Raw genomic sequence first — 23,520 nt, 5'->3', positions numbered from 1 at the left:
CATCACCTTTTTGCCATCTAACCACCTACACCTTATTTGACATACAAGTCGGGCTCACACATGGCTTCTCCTCATAATAGGGGCCTTACAACTTTGAGCACTATAGATCATTGGTGGCACCTTACAAGGGTGGACATTAACATGTCTAACATAGCAAGGGAAAATCAACGTGAAGATCCTCAATTTGTGGCTGCCACTATGTTTTGCCCTTTGAAGGGGGACATAAATGTAAATGCTACTCTACGCATTACAAAAACTTCAAGTGAAAATTTTGGAATTCCTACTGTTCGCGTATGATCTCGCAATGTCACTAAGCCTGTGAGCATGAATTTCCATAGAGTTTCAGTAAGCGCGATGCAGCGAACAGTTTGCACTACATCGTGAGGGCACCATGGCGTCTCGCAGGCTGTTCCGCATGTGCGCCAGGATTTCTCACAGCAAACCTGCCTGTCCGCTGCCGCGTACGGCACGTACATTCTCGTTTGACAGGAATTGGTACTCAGGTAGGATCAATCCTTTTCTTGATACATGTATACGAGAGAGAGAGAGAGAGAGAGAGAGAGAGAGAGAGAGAGAGAGAGAGAGAGAGAGCGTGTGTGCGTGTGTGTGATTTTTATTTTTATTGAGTTTTTGCAGATATTGGGAAGCGATTTCTTCAAACCGGAAGGGGTGGCAGCACATTTCATGATCTTGAGCAAGATTTTCGTCAATCTGGGGAGGAGAAGGATCAAGATGGCTACACACAAACTGGAAGAGAACCATTTGGTGCAGACAATTTTCGTGGTAATTTTGGTGGCAGGGGTGGTGGGCGTGGAAATATGTTTAGCATGGACTTTGATGAGGATAATGAACCAATGCCCCAGACAGCTGCAGAAAGAAGGGATTATCTTAAGTGCAGAGAGAGGAACCTTCTGTTAAGTGTGAGTTCTCATTGTTTCAGCTTTGATACACTTGGATTTAGTACATATCTGGGTTGCTTACGAACTTGTCAATGTGTCTATAGAAATTTCAATCTACAGTAGTTGATGTCAACCGCACATTCAAAGTTACTAAGGTAATTGCTGCTTGGCAGTTATGTCACTTAATTATACATCCATTTCATGCATACCTCTAAGATCTTACACCTGGTTTAGGGTGGAGGAGAGGCCAGTTTTACTGCACTAGTTGTTTGTGGCAATGGAGAAGGAGTTGTTGGCTGGGCAAAGGGAAAAGCCCCCAAAGCACAACGTGCTATCAAGGAGGTAATCACTGAGCTCAAAGATTATCACATTAAATTGTATGCAAATCAAAAGATCAGTATGCTTTATCATCAGTTTGATAGGAGCTAAGTTTTGAATGAGAAATACATTGCTAGATATAAGATTCATTACATTTCTTATGGCAGGCTAGTACCAGAGCTTTGAATAATCTCCATTATTTTGAAAGATTTAAAGATGCCACAATCTATCATTATGTTGAAGCTAAATATGAGAAATCTAAGGTAAACATTTTCAATTGGTGCAGTCTCTGGATTACAGGTGCAAGGTGTACATTTGTTTGGATACTTTGGATATGCAATTCAATTCTTATTTCCTTTTGCACAGGTCCGCTTGTGGCCAAATTGGACTCTTGGCACATTCCGGGCTGGAGGCATAGTTAGATCTATCTTGCAGCTAGCTGGCATAACAAGTGTGAAGTCAAAGGTAAAAGATGGCCTGCTTAAAATGATCTGCGTGGTTGCAAGTTTCACAGTATAACTGCTGTGTAGGTGCAGCAGAATTTGATATGCCTGCAAGCAAAGTGGCTGATCATGATTTGTTGGAGACTGCAGCTAATTGGATCTGCTAATCCTTACAACACTGTGAGAGCAACCTTCTTGGCTTTAAGCAAGGTATTTTGTAATTAATCAGTTTTTTCTTTCCAAAATGACTTTAGGTGGTTGCTTTATAAATGCAAGAGCAATATTATAGTTAGGTGCAAATTTTGTCAAATAATAAGGTTTAAGGCATCTTATCTTATACTCTCCTTACATGCCTTATCTTATACTCTCCTTGCAGTACCACAGGTCTTTACCTTTGGAACTGTGTTAATATTAAAAAGACATGCAGTAACTCTTCATTCTTAAGGTGAAAGAGTCAATTTAAAAAAAACAACTCGAAGATATCAGCCAGCAAATCCTCACATCATAGTTTTGAAACAAAAAGGGTACTCTGCCACATTGCTTAAGGGGCAATAGAGGATTGGCTTTTAAAAAATTACTATTATTTTATTTAGAAGGGCATAAAAAACAAATAGTTGCTTTAATGCCTACACTAAATATGGGCCTGTCTTATGACATTCTAACCCAGTTCATGTACCTTTAAAAGAAAAAAAGTCAACGCCAAAATACCAAACTTAACTACTGATGTGCATTGGGATAGCTTTGAATTTCTTCATTTTATCAAATGTTAAATTCATAAAAATAAAATGGAACTTTATGATGTTACTTATATTGCATAATGTTGAGCTTTTGCATGACATGTGGTCAACATCAGGCAGTTAGATCTTCCTTGGAAAGTTGAGAGTGTCTTCTTAAACAGGGAGATTCAAGAGGAAGTATGTGTGGAACAGCCCAAGGGATTAACCATTCTGTGGAACAGCCCAAGGGATTCATCATTCTTGGACATGAGTAGCATATCTATTGCTTGCAGAAGGTCCTCTATGATTTGAAGGAAACCCCTTGAGCTTGGTACCAAAAGTTTGATTCATACTTAATCTCATAGAGATTCATATAGTGTGCTGGATACAAATCTCTATTTGTATTCAGTAGACTCCTTTCTTTGGTTGTATCATCCTTAATGTGGATGATTCGATTGTTACAAGTTCACGTACACATACGAGCGAGGTGGCTATTGTGATATATCAGCTTCACACTATCATTGAGACGATTGACCAAGGTGAGTTTTACTATTTCCTTAGCAGGGTACCTTAGCAGGGTATTACAGAAGATGAGCATGGGATCTTATCTCTTTCAACAAAATTATTACATGGAGATTCTTTTCACCTATGGCAATGTCTGAGTGCATCCTTGTTTCCACTCCCATGGATGACTTTTGATGAGATAAAACGAATATTCCACAGAAGTTATCAAGCCAAATGCATTTCCAGTAGATGGAAGATTTGCATGAGTGATACAAGAATTCTTGTATAATAACAATCTCTGTGATCAAGTAGACCGATTCTTCCTCTTTGCAACCCCATTTTGCTTTGGAGTATATGTAGTAGTGTACTGATGGACAATGCCTTTTTGCTTCAAAAAATTATTTTGCATGGAAGACATGTATTTTTTCCCTTGGGCCGGATGGAGATTCTTAATTGTGTAGCCAAATTGATTTTCAGCAAGTGCAACAAAAGCAAAAAATGCATCATATATCTTTGACTTTTTCACCAATGAGTAGATCCAACAAAAATGAGTAAAGTCATCAATGAAAGTAACCAAATAATAGCAGCCACCCAATCACTTTGTTTGCATAGGGCCACATGCATCCGAATGCATAATCTGTAATCTGGTAGTTGCCTTAAAAGCAACATCACGGGGAAATGAGAATTGATGCATTTTTCTCAAAATGCATCTCTCACATATATACTCAGGAGGTCTCTCCTAAGAGAGGTAAGCCATCTAGCATATGTGTATGCTGCATAAGCATCAAAATTGCCATAGTTGACATGCCCCATGCGAGCATGCCATAACTCTGCCTGTGACATAGTAGGAGTAATAGTAGATGCTAAATAGATTGACTTATCATCTGAATAAGCATCTAACTCAGAGTCCATGACATATTTGCTAGCCAAAACAAAAGTCATGAGTTATTAACATTGTGAAGGAAACAAAGAGGACTGTTCATGCAGATTGTCGATGTGATCGGGGATGGTTGTTTGCATAGGAGAAGTGGCCTGTTGTGACTATGCATCAATGTGAAAATAGTTCGAGAAGCTGAACTGCTTATTAGTTTGGAAGCTATTGTGAGATTAGAAAAGCTATGATATTAAGTTAGAAAGGGCTGCAGCATGATTAGCTAGAATTGATTGTGACCACGGTTGATAAAGTCAATATGATCATAAATAGATAGTGACTGTAAGTTTTGGTGATTGGGTGTTGAATAAGGAAAGGAAGTCAAGCATCAACAAGCTAGGCTTGACATGATGCTTCAAGGATTTTGGCGATATAATATGAATGCCCAAATTCAAGGGCATATTTACATATGTTCTTGTGTACTTTTTTAGAATATATAGATGAGGTGGTGAGTTTGTCTTAAGAAATCTTGTTGTAGATCATAGTTGTCTCTATACATCGTATGGTGCTACTCCAACTCTCCTTGGATTCCATCCAGCTGACAGCTCTCTTTGATTGTTGACCCCTGTTTGATTGTTTGAACTTTGACCCTTCTCTCATCTACAAAAGGTGCTTCTCTCCTCCATGCTTCCCCACCAATTCAGCAAGCATTTACCATTCTCATCTTCCTCTCTTGGATCGTGAATGGACTTGTGATTTGTCATTCTCATCTCCCATCCCCTCTTTTCTGCATCCCATCAAAGCATTTGCTATTCTCAAATCTTATCTCCCATCCCCTCTATCCTGCACTCTATCAAAGCATTTGCCATTTTATCTCCCATCCTCTCTCTCTCTCTCTCTCTCTCTCTCTCTTGTCCTTTCAACTTATTCCAACCCTCGGGCCTCTCCCTCTTTTTCAACTTTCAAGACTCAAGTTTCAAGAGTTGAGATTGAAGCATCTCACTCTCACACACACACACACTCTCTCTCTCTCTCTCTTTCACTCTCCCCTGGGCCTCTCCGTTATCGGCACCATGATTCGTGAGAAGCACGAGGCCTTCAATTTGCATGCGATCCATGTGGAGAGGGATACAAAGAAGTTCAACTCTCCCCATTGGACATGCAAGTATTGCGGGAAAAAGCGCTATATAAGTCGTACAACTTGGCTTCTCCAACATCTTTCCAAGATAGGAGGGCAAGTTGCTCCGTGCAAGGAGATCCCTCAAGACATCACGGAGGAGATTCTCGCTAAGATGAGAGGGGGATCCACAAGAGGAGGAGGAAGTGGCTTATTGGTACTAACTCTTATGCCTACTAACGAGGAAGCATTGAATGTAGGCGTATCTTCAACCAATGTGGGAGAGGCCTCTACCATTGGTGGTGGGGGACTCCACATTCACATCTGGCTCCGGTAAAAGACAGAGTAGAGGCTCATGTGGTGCGGGAGTAATAATTCACTCTCTCTCAAGCTTTCGGTCATGTGCATGGATCGGTTGCCTTTCTTAGAGAAAGGCAACGACTTGCGGACATTGAAATTGCGTACACGGTGATTGAGTGCAATCTTGCATTCAATGTCCTAAAGCAAGAGTAATGGAAGAAGATGGTAAAAGCCAGTGCCAATGTGGGTTTATGTGAAGGATGGACCGGTGCCACATACTACGACATGAGGACGAAAAAGATTGATGAAGAGGAGAAGAGGATTGATAGAGCCCTTGATCTTATTTGGGTCGTATGGATAAAATATGGTTGCTCCATTCTCATCGATAGATAGAGTGATCGTAAGAAACGGGGCATCATCAACATACTCATCTCATGTTCACTCGGCACTTACTTTTTGCGGGCCGTAGATACTGGCAAGAGGGGGAGGAAAACAATGGATGCATTTATCTACTACCACATTCGACAAGCTATCATTGAGGTATACATTACCTTTTAAATTTGTTTTACTTTCTTTCATTATGATAATTGATTGATGCATAACTATCTATCTCTCTATTTTAATTTCTCTCTAATATCTATCTCGATTCTCTCTTTTTCCCGAGCCCCAACCCCCATCTCTCTTCATTCTTGAATCTTGAAAGTTGAAAGTTGAAACTTGAAAGGCTCGACTCTTTCTCTCTCTCCAACCTTCAAGTATTGTTAGTATACTTGTAATTTGTAAATTGTGGTTGTAGGTGGGCCCCTCGAATGTGGTGCAAGTTGTTAACGACAATGCATTGAATTGTTGGCGCATGGGCCATTTGCTTGAGGTCGAGTTTCCCATGATTGTGTGGACTCCATGTGCAAGTCGTTATTTGGACTTGCTCATGGAGGACATTGGGAAGCTCAAGTGGGTGAAGAGGGTGGTCTGCAAAGCTACATCAGTTGTCACCTTCTTTAGGGTAAAGATAAAGGTGCTTGCGACGTGTTGTGAGCATAGTACATTGGAGTTTAAGAAGTCTTCTTTAACTCGCTTTGCTTACATGTGGTTATTGTTGGAGCGCCTTTATGAGGTGTGGTTTGCCTTGATAGTTGTGTCCATTCTATGGAATGAGTGGGATGAGCATGAGACAAAGGAGGCCAAAGCCATGCAATGTTTGTGCCTTAATGAGCAGTTTTAGCAAATAGTCTGTGCCGTTGTCATTGTCGTGACTCCCTTTTATAGGGTGTTATGTATGAGTGATTGTGAGGGGTCCACCTTGGGCCTTCTCGTTGACTTCTTTAGAGCGGCATTAATGGAGGCATGTCAGTGATCACAGAGACACAACGTACACATGTTTTAGAGATAGTAGAGAGGAGAAGGGCATGGATTCATAAGCGTATTCATGGTTTTGCCTCATTGGTACATCCAACAATATGATGAGGGCTATGATGAGCATGGGTAGTCCAAAGCAGGTAAAGTTTAAACACTTAACCATAAAATTTAAAATTTGTTGTTTTAAACTTTGAACTTTGAAGTTTATACTTTACAATTTAGACTTTAGCATTCACAATCTTACGTGCATCGCTACATTGTATAGGTGAATGTTGATACATTCAAGTTGACGGGCGATACTATTCCAAGTGTACATCAGGAGGTGGACAAGAAGGAGGAGATGATTTTTGCAGAGCTCTATAGACAGCTTATAGTAGCAGATACTCGTGACACTCGCAGTCAAGTATGCTCGTGGGCGAGGAGTTCGAGTAGGTGGTAGAAGGGGCATGGTCATTCGACGCTCTCCAACATTGAGGAGGGGTGGTTTGAGTGGCTTGTAGACATATGTAAGGCGGGGCTCTAGTAGCTTACATCCTGTGCATCATGATGACATCCCCCCCTTGCCTACACAACTGCCACCTAGGGAGCCATCATTTGATGATGATGGTAATCTCATTAGTGAGGATGAGTATGAGCGTGTCCCATCATCTGATGTCGAGGAGTCATCTTCAGACTCTCTTAATGAGTATTCAAATGGTTCTGATGATGATGATGATGATGATAGTGATGCCTCATCATAGATTCATAGGTCTCTCTTTTTTGTATCAGATATCTACTATCATTGTATCCACATGCATGATACACTAGACTGTAGTTGTATCACATGTTTTGCGCAGCCCATGCACCTGTGATGATCACCCTCATGTATTTATCTTATTTTGTAATGAAATGGCTATTTTCACTTTAAACATGTATTCTATCATTTAATGATTTATGGTTTTTGTTATTTAAAAAAATCATCTTAATTTTTTTTCGTACTAATATTGTACCGTACCTTATAAAATCATAATGTACCATTTAGTACCGTATTTTATCGTACCGTATCGCATCATACCTTTCGTACTTGACAACTATGTTGTAGATATTGTACTTATGCTCTTAGTTTGATAAAATCACTACAGGAAGTTGAGCGTGTGCTTCAATCACGGACTTTCTCAAGGTGAAAGTGTTCTTTTGTCGGGTGGTTGGGCGGTGGTGTTAGGGGAAGCACATCAAATTGTTGAGCACTCTTAACATTTTAAAGATAGCTACTTGGATTGACAAAGCCAGATCAGATTCTCAAAGGCTCGTATCAATCCACTAAACTATGTCGACGCTCCTTTTCTCGTGTTTTTGGGTTGTGTGAGAGGATTATCCTTGATCACCATTCGTGATATGTATTGATGTCTACATAGGCTACAAAAATTCAGTTTCCAATCATGGTTTGCCATAGCCGTAGAGTGGTAGCTCCTTGGACTCCAAGCGTTAGAATCAATGAAAATTCTTGCACACAAGCATTGCCCCACAAAACGTGAACACGAGTATGGGACAAGAAACATACCTTGTCAATGTATACAACACCTGCAACATGTGCCCCCTATGCACACCCCTCCTATTAGCAGTGTATTGTACCACCCTGAACGAGATAAATACATACTTGTTAGGCATGAACCATCACGGCTTTGTGAGCAAAAGTGGCTTTATGCACATCATCGCATCTTGAGCTATGTCCACAAATAAAAGGGACTGGACATTAGACTCACCTCCTAGCTATAGAGCCAAATGGGCTCACCCTCGAGCTTGGAAAATAGTAGCACTTTAGGTCACAACCACATTTCAAGGGTTGGTCTCCTATACCACTAGCCCGTACCATCTTGGTGTACATATGCATCGGCCAACAGGTGAAAAGTCCAAGAGTGGTGACCATATAATGATGTGCACAATAGGGCCTTGAGTCCTATAAATAAGACTTAGCTGCCTTAACCCTGAAGTGCCATTAGTGCATACACACTAAGTCACTTCATGACCATAGTGAATGATGCTAGTGGCAACCATCTAGATGTCCAAGGACGTAACAAAAGCTATAGCACGTGCAAATTGCAAAAGTGAGATTGATTTTGGATCGAGGGCAACATGTTTATTTATAGAAAGTTTGGGTTCTCTCAAATAGGGTTTGTGCTTATGGGACATAGATACTCTAGGGACACATTTCTTTTTTATAAAAAGGTTTAATTAATTAATTAATCACGTTTTAGGGCTGTTTTAAAGAAGCTAATGTGTTTTTAGCTCAACGATGGCTCCCTCTCTCCAATAGGACTTGCTTTGGAAGATTCCAAGTGATGAATGATGGTGGAGGAGAGTGCCAAGCAATAAGTAGGCTAAAACCAACAATAAAGTCAGTCAACATTAATAATAATAAAAGATGTAGGTTGCCTAGCTAAAATGCCAAGTTGGCCATAAATGAGGCAGAAATGCACAATAATGTGCCCAACCTATAATACATGTACAAACTCACTCATGAGCTGACTAATATGCTAACACCATCTCTTAGATCATGGGTGATTTGATACAATACAATGATACAATGATGATGACTCATCATAGTCTATACAACAAAGATCATTAGAATAGCACCATGGATACTCAAGGAGTGGATGATTAGGCCATCACCAAGATTCCTCAAAGGGAACCTGATATTGATGTCGATTGTACGAAAATAGAGAAGAATCATAGTAGCACTCTATCTGCTAGCTTGCCATTTTACTTTGTCAATTTGTCATCTCTTGGTTGTGAGCTCTGTCAAAGTCTGACGAAGGCGTTGGATGTTGCACCCGGTGGCGCGAGGATCAAGACACGCAATGCTTACACACAGCATCAGAGACAGAGAGAGAGTGCAGAGTAGTGAGAAGAGTGAGCACGACTTGTGGGTACAATAATGAGTGCACCACTTTAGGTTTTTAGATAGATATATGTATGAAAGTACAATGTTCTAAGGGTGTGTTCACACCCGTGCACATATAAAAGGCACGATGGCCCTTTATTCCCAACAACCTCCCACCTAAAGGCAACGTGCCTTAAGAGGAGAAAATAATCAGCTAAGTCTAGGTATGTATAAAGTTGAAATAAATATATCTATCCAACTCCCATCATCTGTCGGCAATGAGCAAATCGCTCTGTTGGAAGACTCTTCGTGAGAAGGTCTGCAGGATGATCATCTGTCACAAGACTGTGACAACTAGTACCTTTTTGCTGATTTCTTTATTACATATTTTATTTGGTTTTTCTTTTTGGAAGGATCCCTCTTGAAATCTAAACGCCTGAGTTGCATGGCCAGTATGTGAAACAGATAGGAATGTCTAGTGAGTCAAGACTGGACAGTTAAGGTCCAGTACAAGTCTGGAAGAGACTGATGGCATTGTAGATTGACAAGCTTGGAAGAGACTTGTGAAAGTGTATATGGACAAGTGTGTTGAAGAACTAGCCTGGAAGAGACTAGTTCAAAGTGAAGATGGACAAATCTTCAAGAGATTAGTCCATGTGGGGTCATCAGTGGAAATTCACTTTTAATTGAGCTACATTACAAATTTGGATGTAGCCATAGTCTGCAAAGATGGTCAGAAGACTAGTGGGGATGCAATGGAAGCAACTCCTAAAATTTAGGGAGTTACTATTTTTGGACCCCAGAATCTGTTCGTGTCATTATCTTCGTTTTTGTACGAGGATTAATCCTCTGGTCTGTGCCGAGGTCAAATTTTGAACCGAGGATGGAGAATTTTAGACCGAAAGGTTTAAACAGGAAAATTGTTACATGTATGCCATGTGTCACAATTTGGGCATAAATTCCCAAAAGAGAGAGAGAGGGCAGCACAAAAACGAGTTTCAATGCATGGGGGGCTCATTTTTGTGAAAGGGAGATGGATTGCTGTAGATGGAGAGCTCCTGAGAGCTGGTTTACCTTGTCTATGATGCACAGAGGCTTGAGCTTGCTTCCTACTCTCTCTCTTTCTCTCCCTGACAGTATGGTTATGCTGCAGAATCAAGGGCCTTTCTTCTGATTCAGGTACAGCTGTGTGGAATATGCTGTTTTTGCATGAGGCAAGAGCCTATTTTCTCCAGGAACAGGAGCAGTTGTTTGTGCCCACAAGCAGGAACAGGTGAGGGTAGTAACCTCACCAAGCAAGTGTCTGAAACAGCATTAAATCAGTTCTGATTCTGGACTGTTCAGAGGTTATTTCAAAGTCCAATTGATGTCAGAATCAAGGGGCACTTGGCCCAGATGATGCAAGACAGTGTAGGGAACAATATGAGCTGAGAATAGGTGTTAGAACAGGTCTGAACCAGTAATTACAGTGGGCTGAACAGTACAGGGAACAATATGAGTTGTAAATAGGTTTCAGAACAGGTCTGAACCAGTATATACAGCAGGTTGAAATGGTCAATTCTGCACTCCAACCAGAAGATTCGGACTTGGGCAGAGTTTCCCCTCCTGGTCAACTTGATTTGGGTCAGTAATTGTACTGTTATGCTATCAAATTTCACCCAAAATAGGTGAAAGATAGCCCATTGTACTCTCTCTTTTTAAAAATAAAGAAATACCGCAAGGGGCGCCTAACTTAGGGGCCAACAGGGTGTATGTGTTGCAACAGGAGCATTCTAGCTTCCTGTATGTCTTCTTGATTCTGTGTCTTTAAGTTCAGGTAAAGTGGACTACTGTAAATTGGGTGAAAGCATTTATTTATTTTGGTTGTACACTACCGCCCTTCCTAGTGAACAAGCCGGTTACATCATCTGTATGCACTTTGACAAGCTCAATGCTCTTGCTCTCAAGTACATCTCTAATGAAGTGGTACTTCACCTGTATGTGCTTTGTCTTTGCATGAAAGACAGGATTCCGTGCTAGCATGATAGCACTCTGACTATCACAATGGAGAACAGGTAACTCTGAGATGCCAAGCTCTCCCACCAGACGTGAAAGCCATAAAGCCTCCTTGCATACCTCAGTGGCAGCCAGATACTCTGCCTCTGTAGTAGACAATGCAACACACTTTTGTAGCCTGGAGATCCAAGAGACTGCTCCTCCTGTGAAAGTAAACACATACCCAGAAGTGGACTTCTTGTAGTCCGCATGACTAGTATAGTCTGCATCCGTAAAGCCAACAATAGATGCCTTTTGCTTATACCTTTCACTGCATCCCAATGCTTCTTGCTAGGGGTTGCCATGTATCTGCTAACCACTCCCACTGCAAAAGCAATGTCAGGACGTGTAGCAACCATAGCATACATCAATCTGCCAACAGCTGAAGCATATGGTATCTTGGCCATTTCAGCCTTTTCATCATCAAATGTAGGCAAGCCTGCCTTTTGATGTTTAAGGATGCCCTTCATGAGTATTTTAGTAGACGTCCTTAAAGCATATTTGCCCTTCATTTTACACATCATGACGTGGGGAAAAAAAAATTCCCCTTCAAAATTTCATTTTGTAAAATTTTTGGGATAAATCAATGCAATTTTCAATTATATATGTAAAGGTATACACGAATTTGGACATTTGAATCACTTAAGAAGGCAAGCTCTAAAACGACAATGGTAAACCCAAGTAGTACTTCAGGTTTGGATGCTTAAAATATCTATGGTAATCAAACACTTTGACATGCCTTTAGGGAAACACAAAAAGAAAAGGACTCGACTCACTAAGGAATGAAGATACCCAACATCATACATCTTGCACTACTCAAACATCATATATCCTGCGTTCTTTAGCATCTTGCCAAATCTCAAAAACTCTATTCCATTCCACATCATCTAGCTTTGGTCCTGTAAGTGCAACACGCATGAGAGCATCCAAAGTCTTGATAGACATTGATGTTCTTCTTGCATCCTTAATCATATTTTGGCGCGAGAAACCTCTTTCACACGCCACTGTGCTTGCTAGAATAACAAGAATAGCTTGCCATAACTTCATCATATTAGGAAAGCTTTCTTGCCATTCTTTCATTAATGAAAATGCTCTCCATGCTTCTTTCATTGTAAACCCTTTACAATCTAAGCAAAGAGTCTCAATAAACATAAACAACTCCTGTTCACAAGCTTTTCTATCAACTAAGGGATGCAGCGGTTCTTCTCCTTCCTCACATGGTTGAAGATGTTGTACCGACTTATCAAGCAATCTCTTAGCATTCTTCTCTCTAATTTCATCATCTTGAGCATAAAAGCATGGGCTAAAAAGCTTTACAGCATTAAAGAGTGGAAGATCTGGAAAACGAGCATTTAGACTATCTATCAAACATTGCACATAGTCCATTGCAAGCTGCATGCAAGATTTCAAAGTACCATCAATGTGTGGTCTTATCATTGGAGCATCTTGCCTTTCAACATCCTTTTTCTTCCCAGTAGATGCATCATCTTTGTCTTTACCTTTAGGAAGCGGTCTATATATCAATTCATGTCTATGTATATAGCCATCCTTATCAACCATTTCTAAGTATTCTTTTTTAGAGCATCCCAAGAACTTTGATAAGTATGTGGTATCTTTTGCGAAATTCATGGGTCTAAAAAAGCAATGCTTAAGCTTTGATATAACCACATCAATAACACTTCCAATGGTTGTTAGATCCACTATTTCTTCCTGAAACTTTAGACTCAAGAAATTCAATTCTTTTAATACATCAACCATCATATGAATGCAAAACTGCACAACAAAATGTCTAGCTTTATTGTACCAATCCATCAACTTTTCATTTTTCCAAGTTGTCAAGATAGCATGCATTAAGGCAACAAGTCTTTCCATGACTTGTCCACGTGAAAGCCATTTAATTGCATGAATTTGTAATGGTTGATGTGTATCTAGCTGCATAATCTCTAAAAGAGACATCAATTCATTGTTTCTTTTAGATGAGTTATTGATCCATGAATACACTTTGTTTGCTAGCTTTTCTACAAAGAGAAGCTCTGGAAATAATTTGCAAGCATCTCCAGCAGCCAAAGCTTCTTGATGTGCAATGCAGTGCACTGCAATTAAATTTGGCAAGTTCTTTCTAAGAAGCCCAGCAACCCCTATCTCATGTCCAACCATACATGATGTCCCATTAGTTGCCAAGCTAATGATTCTTTCCTTACATAGGCCTCTTGCATTAAGAAAGTGCATCAAAGCATCATAGATGGTCTTTCCTTTTCCATCTGTCAGTGTCATAATACCCATAAAACTTGACTGCTTAACCCCCACCCCTTTACCTGCAAGATAAATACCATATACTATCAAATGCATCTCAAGTCCTCTATCTGTACTCTCATCCAACATCAGTGAGAAATATGGAGAATCTAGCATAGATACAATCTGCATCTCCAACAATTGACTTGACATCGCTAAAAGAAACTCAATGCCTGCGTACCGACTTATATAGGAAGAGTACTCTGTAGTCCTTGGCATATTTGGAACATTTAGAGACATAGCCAAGTCACAAAGATCTTCAAATGAGGTGATCGAGTTGTCCTTCTTTGCAACATAATACATTAGTTTCATGGTGGTAATGATCCTTGCCTTATTTGCATAATCTATTGATGCAATGTGCACTGGAATTGGCTTTGCTTTCTTTTCCACTGTACAAGTGTACTTGGCCATTGCCATTTTATGGCTGCTAGACAAAGCATGTACCTTGATAGCATCATGTTGCATAGTAATACATCCATCTCCCATACCCCATGGACCTGACACTTTGTACATCTCACACCATTCGCATTTCATAACTCCTTTTTCACCATCCCGCAAAACATATTTGAGCCCAGGAAACTTTGCTTTCCATTGGGCTCTGAATTTCCTTACTGAACCTTGCTTTTGCTCTCCTTGAGCATTTGAAGCATTACTTTCATTTTCCAAAGAAGATTCCCCATCCAAGCCATGCATATTACTAGCATTTTGTGTGGAAGTTGACCCTTCCAAACCGTGCATATCTAAATCTTCTTGCAAATCATCATTAAGATCAAAATCAAGAGGACAATTAGCAGCTTCCTCAATAACCTGAGAGGGAGCTACGCAACCAAACATTGCTTTCAGAGTCTTTTGCCTCTTCATTCTTTTGGGTGCCATTGAGAATCTATACTAAAACACATACATGATAAAGTATTATTTTGCATGAACTATTATTATAGTGCTTTAAAAAACAAAGAGAGAAAGCTTTGAGCTCGTACCTTGATCTCAAAAGCAAGAGTATCGTATAGTCAAAGCCCTTTGAGATTATGAACCACCTCCACCCCACAAAGTCACTATTCTCAAGCCCTCACCCTTAATATCCAATGGAAAGTCCTATAAGATGAAGACTACATTAAATTTAGATTTACTTATGTTTATAGCATGTAATAATTTAGAGTCTACATACATGATACATCTATGAATTATGCAAATCAATAATCACCAATAATTACATTCCTGAATTATGCCATCCAGTTTCATTATAATTTACAATCGATGTACCAAATTGTAATAGATCAAATAATCTCTCTCTCTCTCTCTCTCTCTCTTGTGAATTGTGTCTAGACTCGGGACTCCGGGAGTTGGAACTTGGAACTTAGGAGTCAGGACTTGAGACTCCGGATGGATCTCCCAAAGCATGTTTGGTCAAACTGGGCGATTGGGCCTTGTTCATTCCATACAAAAGTGTGAAGAGGTCCTTAAAGGTGAAGAATGGGACACATTGAAAAATCTTTATAAGGAAGGGGATAAGATAGGAGTGCATTTCAATGATAGAGGCCCGAGGGGGAGCCTGGGACTCGGGAGGGCTCAGGGCAGGCAAGCCATAAAAGTGGATAAAGGGGATTAGGGAGTGGTTACTTAAAACATGGAAAATATAAGCTTGGGTTTAGGGGATAATTAAGGCCACAAGAATTGAGGTCACGATGAGGGGTGACATGAAAGGAAGCACCTGAATCAAGAATCCATGTATGCATGTCATCATCTGTATCTGCAAGTAAAGCATGTGCACCAAAATGTGAAGAGACAAAGAGTACATCACTCCCACTGTCATTGTCATGAGTGACTACATTCACATCTTCAATTTTTACATTGCTCTTCTTAGGCTGACTGTCCTTCTTCTCTTTCTTGCAATTATCTGTCTTCTTGCCTTTTCCTTTCTCTTCCTTCCATTTGTAGTAGTCACGTTTAAAGTGACCCTTCTTGCCACAATGATGGCATTCAACATCTTTGCCACGTGATTTATTGCGTCCCTTGCTATCATATTTGCCATTTTGCTGTGATCTGCCCCTAGTATGCAAAGCATTGGAAGACTTACTAGATGCATTGTTCTGCTGATTCATCTCTTCCATAAGTAGAGCACTCGCTACATGAGCATACAAAAGGATCACATTAGAATTGCTCATAGCAGTCTTGAATGTATCCCAACTCTCTGGTAGAGTGCAAAGCAAGAAAGTAGCCTTAAATTCCTCATCAATCATGAACTTCAAGGCAACCAGCTGGTTGAAAATGGAGTTAAACTCACTCAAGTGAGTAGACATTGCTATACCTTCTTTCATACGTAAATCCATAAGCTTTTTCAGCCAGTACACTTTGCTTGCAGCACTCTTTTGTGCATACAGTTATTCTAGTCTAGTCCATATAGCATACGCAGAATCCAAACCTTTAATGTTGAAGAGCAAGGCATCAGAAATCGATAGCTCTATGGTTGAGTATGCAAGCTCATTCAACTCATCCCAATCATCCTGATCCATGTACGCAGGCTTTGCCCCTTTAGTTTTGATCGGCTTTGCCTGCTTCTTTTGTAACAGGATATTGTAGCACTATTTTTGCCACACTGCAAAATTATGTGCGCCTTCAAGCTTCTTTATATGCATCAAATTACTGCTGTCATTGCTGCCAGCCATGGTTTTCAGCCCAAATGTGACAAAAAAACCAGCAAGTGCAGGCCCAAACTGTCACCCAAGTGGCCAAGGTACAAACAAGTACCAATCAGCAATAAATGACCACGCAAAAGTACAGATTTCAGATCTATAATTAAGTTTTCAGAAGCACCAAACCAAGTGCTACAGCATTATCCAACTGATTACAGCTGTTCCAAAGGGCATGTGCATCACATTAACATGAGAAATCCCAAAATTTCAGCTGCAATTTCTGTTGTACATGTACCCACAGGCATAAAATTTGACATGAACGGTCAAAAGCCCCAAAATTTTGTGCTCAAAGCATCAAATACACATCTGCATTTCCTCTGTCATGCATAGGACTGTCCAATTTTGCCAAAATAAAGCAATTTCAGCAAAACCCCCAAATTTTACAAGTGTTGATGTCCAAATTGTGCGGAATTCAACTTGCATGTACATAAAATGACCAAATGTTGCACAAATTTTGCCCAAACTGCAAAAGCCCCAAATTGCACGGGGTCCAATGTGCCTCAATGTCAAGAAATTGGGTAAATTTCAGCCCAATTGGTGCATGTACATTAAAAGCCCCAAATGTCGGAGGCAAGATTTCACAAATTCCTGCAATTTTTGAGACAAATTTGCTTGTCTTGCATCACATTCTCGAAATCTGGGAAAAGCCCCAAATTTTATGGGTCCAATGTTGAGAAATTTCACTCAGATTAGCAAAATTTCAATAATTTTGGCGAAATCCCCAATTCAAATGCGCACAATGTCTGCAATTTCTGACGTAGATGCCTCAACTTTGCATGAACAGTACTCAGTCTGAAGAAGCCCTAAATTTCTGGGTCAAAATTACACAAGTCTGGCCTTGGTGTGCCCGGCGCACGAAACCTCGTCAAGAGAAGGGTAGAATCTGATTTTTTCTTTAAAAAAAAAAAAAGGAACGTGACCGGGGGGGGGGGGGGCTGTGGAGCAGGTTGTTGATTGAATGTCACCCTGTCCAAGGCGTGCCGTTCAGTCTCGCCGTCAGCGCTCAGCTGGTCCCGCCGTGACACTAACCGACGTGTGGCTCCTGTCGACGTGCCCGCTGTTCGTCCGCCTGGTTGTGTGTCGTCAGGTTGTCTGACTTCGCCTAATGCAGTTTCTACCCATCTGCCCGTCTGACTTCGTTTGTTGCGCCTGCAATGCCTGCAGCAGCAGTCGCCTACTCTCCAGCATCCATGACTTGTCGTGTGCCATGCAGTGACGACTGCAAACTGTGGTTTGCTGCTTGTCAAATCTGCCAATTGCTGCCCACCTACGACACTTGTAACTCCTAAACTGTCTCGAGGAGCGTTTGCTCCTTGCTAGCTCTGATACCAGTTTGTTGCGCCTAGTGGCGCGAGGATCAAGGCACGCAATGCTTACACACAGCAGCAGAGACAGAGAGAAAGTGCAGAGTAGTGAGAAGAGTGAGCACGACTTGTGGGTATAATAACGAGTATACCACTAGGTTTTTAGATAGATATATGTATGAAAGTACAATGTGCTAAGGGTGTGTTCACACCCATGCACATATAAAAGGCACGATGGCGCTTTACTCCCAACATTGGAGCTTTGATCGTCATATCCTCTCCCTTTTGTGTGCATTTACTTCCCTAACTAGGTTTACGTATGTATTTGAAGCATTGCCTTGCAGTTGCTCTTGCTTGATATCTACCTCAACTTGAGGCTTGGGACATGGCGATTAAAGACATGACTATCTACACAATGTGTTTCTATCACCAATTGTTATGTTGCCTATCTCACACCCAATCACCACCTCGTTTGCCCGTCACCTTGGTCACCTCTCACGATTCATCATGCTAAAGAGTCTTCTTGACACATGGGCACAAATGACGTGTCATCTTACTGCCTTTTCTGACCCTATTGACACACAAAATTTTCCAAATTGTCTTAAAAAATTATTATTTAGTTTTATTCATGTGAGGTCCTTGTTCACACTTCCTGTCCCTTGTGGAACACAGTTTCATAGAAAATTGGCATTGTTTAAAAGCACGAGGCAAGACCTTCAATTTGCTATCTCTTAGTTGAGTATTTTATTGGTAGGTAGTGGGGTTTGTCTTTTGATATCTTAAAGGCACCAAGGATCTAGGCCTTTCTAGTAGGCCGATTCTTCATTTTTATTTGCATGATATTCAAATAGTGATTACTTTTAGGTATTCAGAAACCCGTGTCTCTCATAGTGGCAATGGCTGCTTCTTGGGTACATCTCTTTTTTCTTGGTTCAACAAGAAACCAGTGATAATTGCTATTTCTTGTTGAGGCTGAGTGTAGAACAATGTTCATAGCCATAGTGGAATGTGTTTGGCTAGGCAAGCTACTTGTAGATCTTCATGTGTACCAAATGTCTTTGACACACTATATTGACAGCTAGAGTGCAATGGTCATTGCATGGAACCTAGTTCATTACCATTATGTTCATGAGCGGATGACAAGCTAGGAATATATAGTTTTCTTACGTACGTATTGAAGAGAACTTGTTAGATCTCTTCACAAAGGCTGTTCCTCAATCAAAGTTCCAGGCTTTTGGGCAAGCCTTGAACTTGATTCCATCTGTTCCATGATGTGTCATACTCTATATTGTCATAGGTTGCTATATCTACTTGGATAAACTTGTGCAACCATGACCTTATATCTCATTATTATTTTCTAAGATGGTGTTATTATTCTGAGATCAGTCCGCCCATTCCATGGAGGGATTTGCAAGTCACCTCATGAGCTTCGCATTGATTCCCTTTGATCTATGTTTTGGGCTTTCTAGGTATTTAAACCAGTATTACCCACCCCTAGTGCCCTAGTCTTTCATTCTCCATCAATTAATTGCGCAATTACTCCACAATTGGGCCAACAATGAGAATTGAGAATGTGGAGTCTTGAGCTTTTATAGGCAGCAGGACACATGTTTGGCAAGCATTTGGTCCAATCACAAATCAGGTCAGACCAGTCTGCCTAAACTGGCCAGAAAATGGCCAAGGACCAAAAATCCCTAAATGCCTCCTTGATGTGGAGTTGGACACTGCAAACTGAAAAGTGACGTGGTTGTTTATGATGCCGAAATTTATTAGTGAACAAGCTTGAAAACTAGAACATCCTATGAGGAAGCTCACCGAGGTGAACACGATTCTGATCTTGAAGCTTGAAACCCATGAGTGCATGTTAGGGTCTTGTTGAGGTGAACATGGTTGTGGTCTTGAGGCTTGCAACTCATGAATGCATGCACACCATAGTCACATAGCCTTTAAGAGGTTCATGCAGAATTATAGAGGTCTAATGACTTGTGAGTTTCTATTTTTGGAAGGTCCTGTAGACAAATAGTCTATCGTTTGTTGAACTGAGAATGTAGATGAGAGGAGTTGAGATTAGTAGAGAGTGAACACGACACATTGGATATTCGGTACAAAGACTAGTATACCTCTTTAGGTTTTAGATAGATATATATGAAAGCACAAATGTGCTAAGGGTGTGTTCACACGCGTGCATATATAAAATGCACGATGGCCCTTTATTCTCAATAACCTCCCACCTAAAGGCAATGTGCCTTAAGAGGAGAAAAGAATTAGCTAAGTCTAGGTATGTACAAAGTTGAAATACATATACCTATCCAACTCCCATCATCTGTAGACAATGAGCAAACCGCTTTGTTGGAAAACCTTTTGTGAGAAGATCTGCAAGATTATCATTTGTATGCACTTTGATAAGCTCAATGCTCTTATTGTCAAGTGCATCTCTAATGAAATGATACTTCACTTGTATATGCTTTGTCTTTGTATGAAAGACGGGATTCCGTGCTAGCATGATAGCACTGTGACTATCACAATGGAGAACCGGTAACTCTGTAATGCCAACCTCTCCCACCAGATGTGAAAGGCATAAAGCCTCTTTGCATGCCTCAGTGGCAGTCACATACTCTGCCTTTGTAGTAGACAATGCAACACACTTTTGCAGCATGGAGATCCAAGATACTGCTCCTCCTATAAAGGTAAACACATACCCAGAAGTGGACTTTCTGTAGTCCACATGACCAGCATAGTCTGTATCTGTAAAGCCAATGACAGATGTCTTCTGCCTTTCAAAGTAGATGCACAAATTCTTTGTGCCTTTGAGGTATCTCATAATATCTTTCACCACTTCCCAATGCTTTTTACTAGGGTTTTGCCATGTATCTGCTAACCACTCCCACTGCAAAGGATATGTCAGGACGTGTAGTAACCATAGTATACATTAACCACCAATAATTGAAGCATATGGTATCTTGGCCATTTCAGCTTTCTCATCATCAGATGTAGGCTATCCTCTTGATACCAAGAGGCATAGTCACGGTGGATTCCGTGAGATTTTACGGTGGATTCTATAAAATTTCTTTGTTGACTGGGACTTGTACGTAAGGTGGATTCCTCGTGCGAGAAGTTGACGGGAACACCTGTCCTTCCCGAGCGTTTTATTAATTAATGTATACGTGGGTGATTCCGTAAAATTCATATTAATTAATTAAGCTTTTATGAGTTTAGAGTGCGCACTCGAATTAAATTAAGGTTAGGATATTGTTTTAACCTATTTTAATTATTTGTAGTTGAAGACTGCTAAGTATTCACTATTGTTTGTTTATTTTATTTATAAACAATTGTAAATGCTTCAGTTGATGTGTAGAGCAAGTAGCGGTGGCTTTGGATAGCACTGGGCGTTAGCATAAGTCCAAGCGTAAATTTCATAATTATGATTAGTTATCTTAAGTATAATATATAATATTATGTATTTATATAATATTGTATTATTAAAATTATTACTTTATTTGTAAGTTATAAGTTTAAACTTCTTTAGTAATAATTAGATCATTGTTCTTAGTACTATTAATTTTTTTTAATAATATAGATTATTTTAGAATATAAAATTTAAGATATGCTTTTATTGAAATAAGCTTTCTTTATGAAATACCTTTCTATTTTCTTAATGTGGTTAAGTTTTAGAAGTCTTTTCTAGCTTTCTTTATAAAAGCAACAGGATTACGTACAAAATAGAAAAACAAGGTGAAAACTGAGTTTTTTCTTTTGTCCCTTATCCGGAATCAGAATTTAGAGCTTTAAGAGTCATTTTGGAGATTTTGGCATGCTCTGGATACGATGGTGATGTCAAAACGTCAAGATTCAGAGCACGGAATTTTCTGCAGCAACTGTAGCATGTTACAGGATAAATTTTTGACTCTTAAAACTTTGTATTTCAATTGATATTTGTATTTTCTTTGTAATTATATGTAAGATATGAATGCAAATATCCATGTAAAACTATAATATATAATTAAGGATGGCAAACCATGGCTTTTGCCATGGGGGAGGTTGGGCCCAATTGTGCGTTTTTCTTTTGTTTTTCTCAATTTATTGAGTTATTCAAATCCTCTTATGTATTATAATATTGTTTGTATTTAATAGTTGAGCTGTTTGATTTGTTAGAATTTTCCACTAAGTTCTATTATGTGTGTCATAAAGCTATTTATGATTGAGATTTGATATACTAGATTTGCCATGTGTTCCACGATGTTCGCCTTTATACACTGATATCATACAATTGAAAACTCAGAGCGTAGCCAAGCTCGGATACCAATGTTACGAAGCGAAACACGTGGCAAATCTAGCAAATCAAATCTCAATCATAAACAGCTTCATGACACAAATAATAGAACTTAGTGGAAAAATTTAACAAATCAAACAAATCATAAATAACTTTATGACACACATAATAGAACTTAGTGGAAAATTCTAACAAATCAAACAACTCAACTATTAAATACAAATAACATTATAATACATAAGAGGATTTGAATAACTCAATAAATTGAGAAAGACAAGAGAAAAACGCACAATTGGGCCCAACCTTCCCCATGGCAAAAGCCATGGTTTGCCATCCTTAATTATATATTATAGTTTTACATGGATATTTGCATTCATATCTTACATATAATTAAAAAGAAAGTACAAATATCAATTAAAATACAAAGTTTTAAGAGTCAAAAGTTATCCTATAATATGCTACAGTTGCTGCAGAAAATTCTGTGCTCTGAATCTTGACGTTTTGACATCACCATCGCATCCAGAGCATGCCAAAATCTCCAAAATGACTCTTGAAGCTCTAAATTCTGATTCGGGATAAGGGACAAACGAAAAAACTCAGTTTTCACCTTGTTTTTCTATTTTGTGCGTAATCCTGTTGCTTTTATAAAGAAAGTTAGAAAAGCCTTCTAAAACTTAACCACATTAAGAAAATAGAAAGGTATTTCATAAAGAAAGCTTATTTTAATAAAAGCATATATTAAATTTTATATTCTAAAATAATCTATATTAAAAACAAATAAATTAATAGTACTAAGGACAATGATCTAATTATTACTAAAGAAGTTTAAACTTATAACTTACAAATAAAGTAATAATTTTAATAATACAATATCATATAAATACATAATATTATATATTATACTTAAGATAACTAATTATAATTATGAAATTTACGCTTGGACTTATGCCAACGCCTAGTGCTATCCAAAGCCACCGCTACCTGCTCTACACATCAACTGAAGTATTCACAATTATTTATAAATAAAATAAACAAACAATTGTGAATACTTAGTAGTCTTCAGCTACAAATAATTAAAATAGGTTGGAACACTGTCCTAACCTTAATTTAATTCGAGTGCGCACTCTAAACTCGTAAAAGCTTAATTAATTAATATGAATTTTGTGGAATCACCCGTTGTGAAATCACCCACGTGCACATTAATTAATAAAACGCTCGAGAAGGACATGCGTCCTCGTCAACTTCTTGCATAAGGAATCCATCTTATATACGAGCCCCGATCAACAAATAAATTTTACAGAATCCACTGTAAAATCTCACAGAATCCACTGTGACTATGCCTCCTGGCATCACCTCTGCACTGAGTTTCACATATGGAGGCAATTGAATCCCAATTGTTTTTCCCTCCTCCATATTGAAACATTGCAAAACCTTGGAGATATACTCTTGCTGAGATAGATAGTGCAATCCTTTTGACCTATCTCTGAGTATTTGCATGCCAAGAATGTGATTTGCATCACCAAGATTCTTCATGTCAAAGCTGCCA

The 23,520-nt window shown here is 39.4% G+C and overlaps 1 protein-coding gene across 2 annotated transcripts in view; it reads left to right on the top strand.

The window, feature by feature from the left end:
* The first annotated feature begins 243 nt into the window (after nt 1–243).
* The window catches only part of LOC148018023 (Ribosomal protein S5 family protein), a 29,125-nt gene continuing 5,848 nt past the window's right edge, over nt 244–23,520 (top strand). Inside the window, exons 1-7 of one of the 2 annotated variants that reach the window (XM_087661649.1) lie at nt 244–503; nt 637–920; nt 1,004–1,054; nt 1,134–1,241; nt 1,385–1,480; nt 1,584–1,682; nt 1,748–1,870. In XM_087661649.1, the coding sequence (XP_087517775.1) occupies nt 392–503; nt 637–920; nt 1,004–1,054; nt 1,134–1,241; nt 1,385–1,480; nt 1,584–1,682; nt 1,748–1,870 (873 nt within the window). In that variant the 5' untranslated portion in view covers nt 244–391. The remainder of the gene's footprint in view (nt 504–636; nt 921–1,003; nt 1,055–1,133; nt 1,242–1,384; nt 1,481–1,583; nt 1,683–1,747; nt 1,871–23,520) is intronic. The other variant, XM_087661650.1, reaches the window with a different exon arrangement.

The sequence above is a fragment of the Lygodium microphyllum genome, chromosome 21 (assembly GCF_053477565.2).
Source record: "Lygodium microphyllum isolate KBCC chromosome 21, Lygodium_microphyllum_v1.1.10, whole genome shotgun sequence".
NCBI lineage: Eukaryota > Viridiplantae > Streptophyta > Polypodiopsida > Schizaeales > Lygodiaceae > Lygodium > Lygodium microphyllum.
This window is presented reverse-complemented; position numbering and strand designations above follow the sequence as displayed.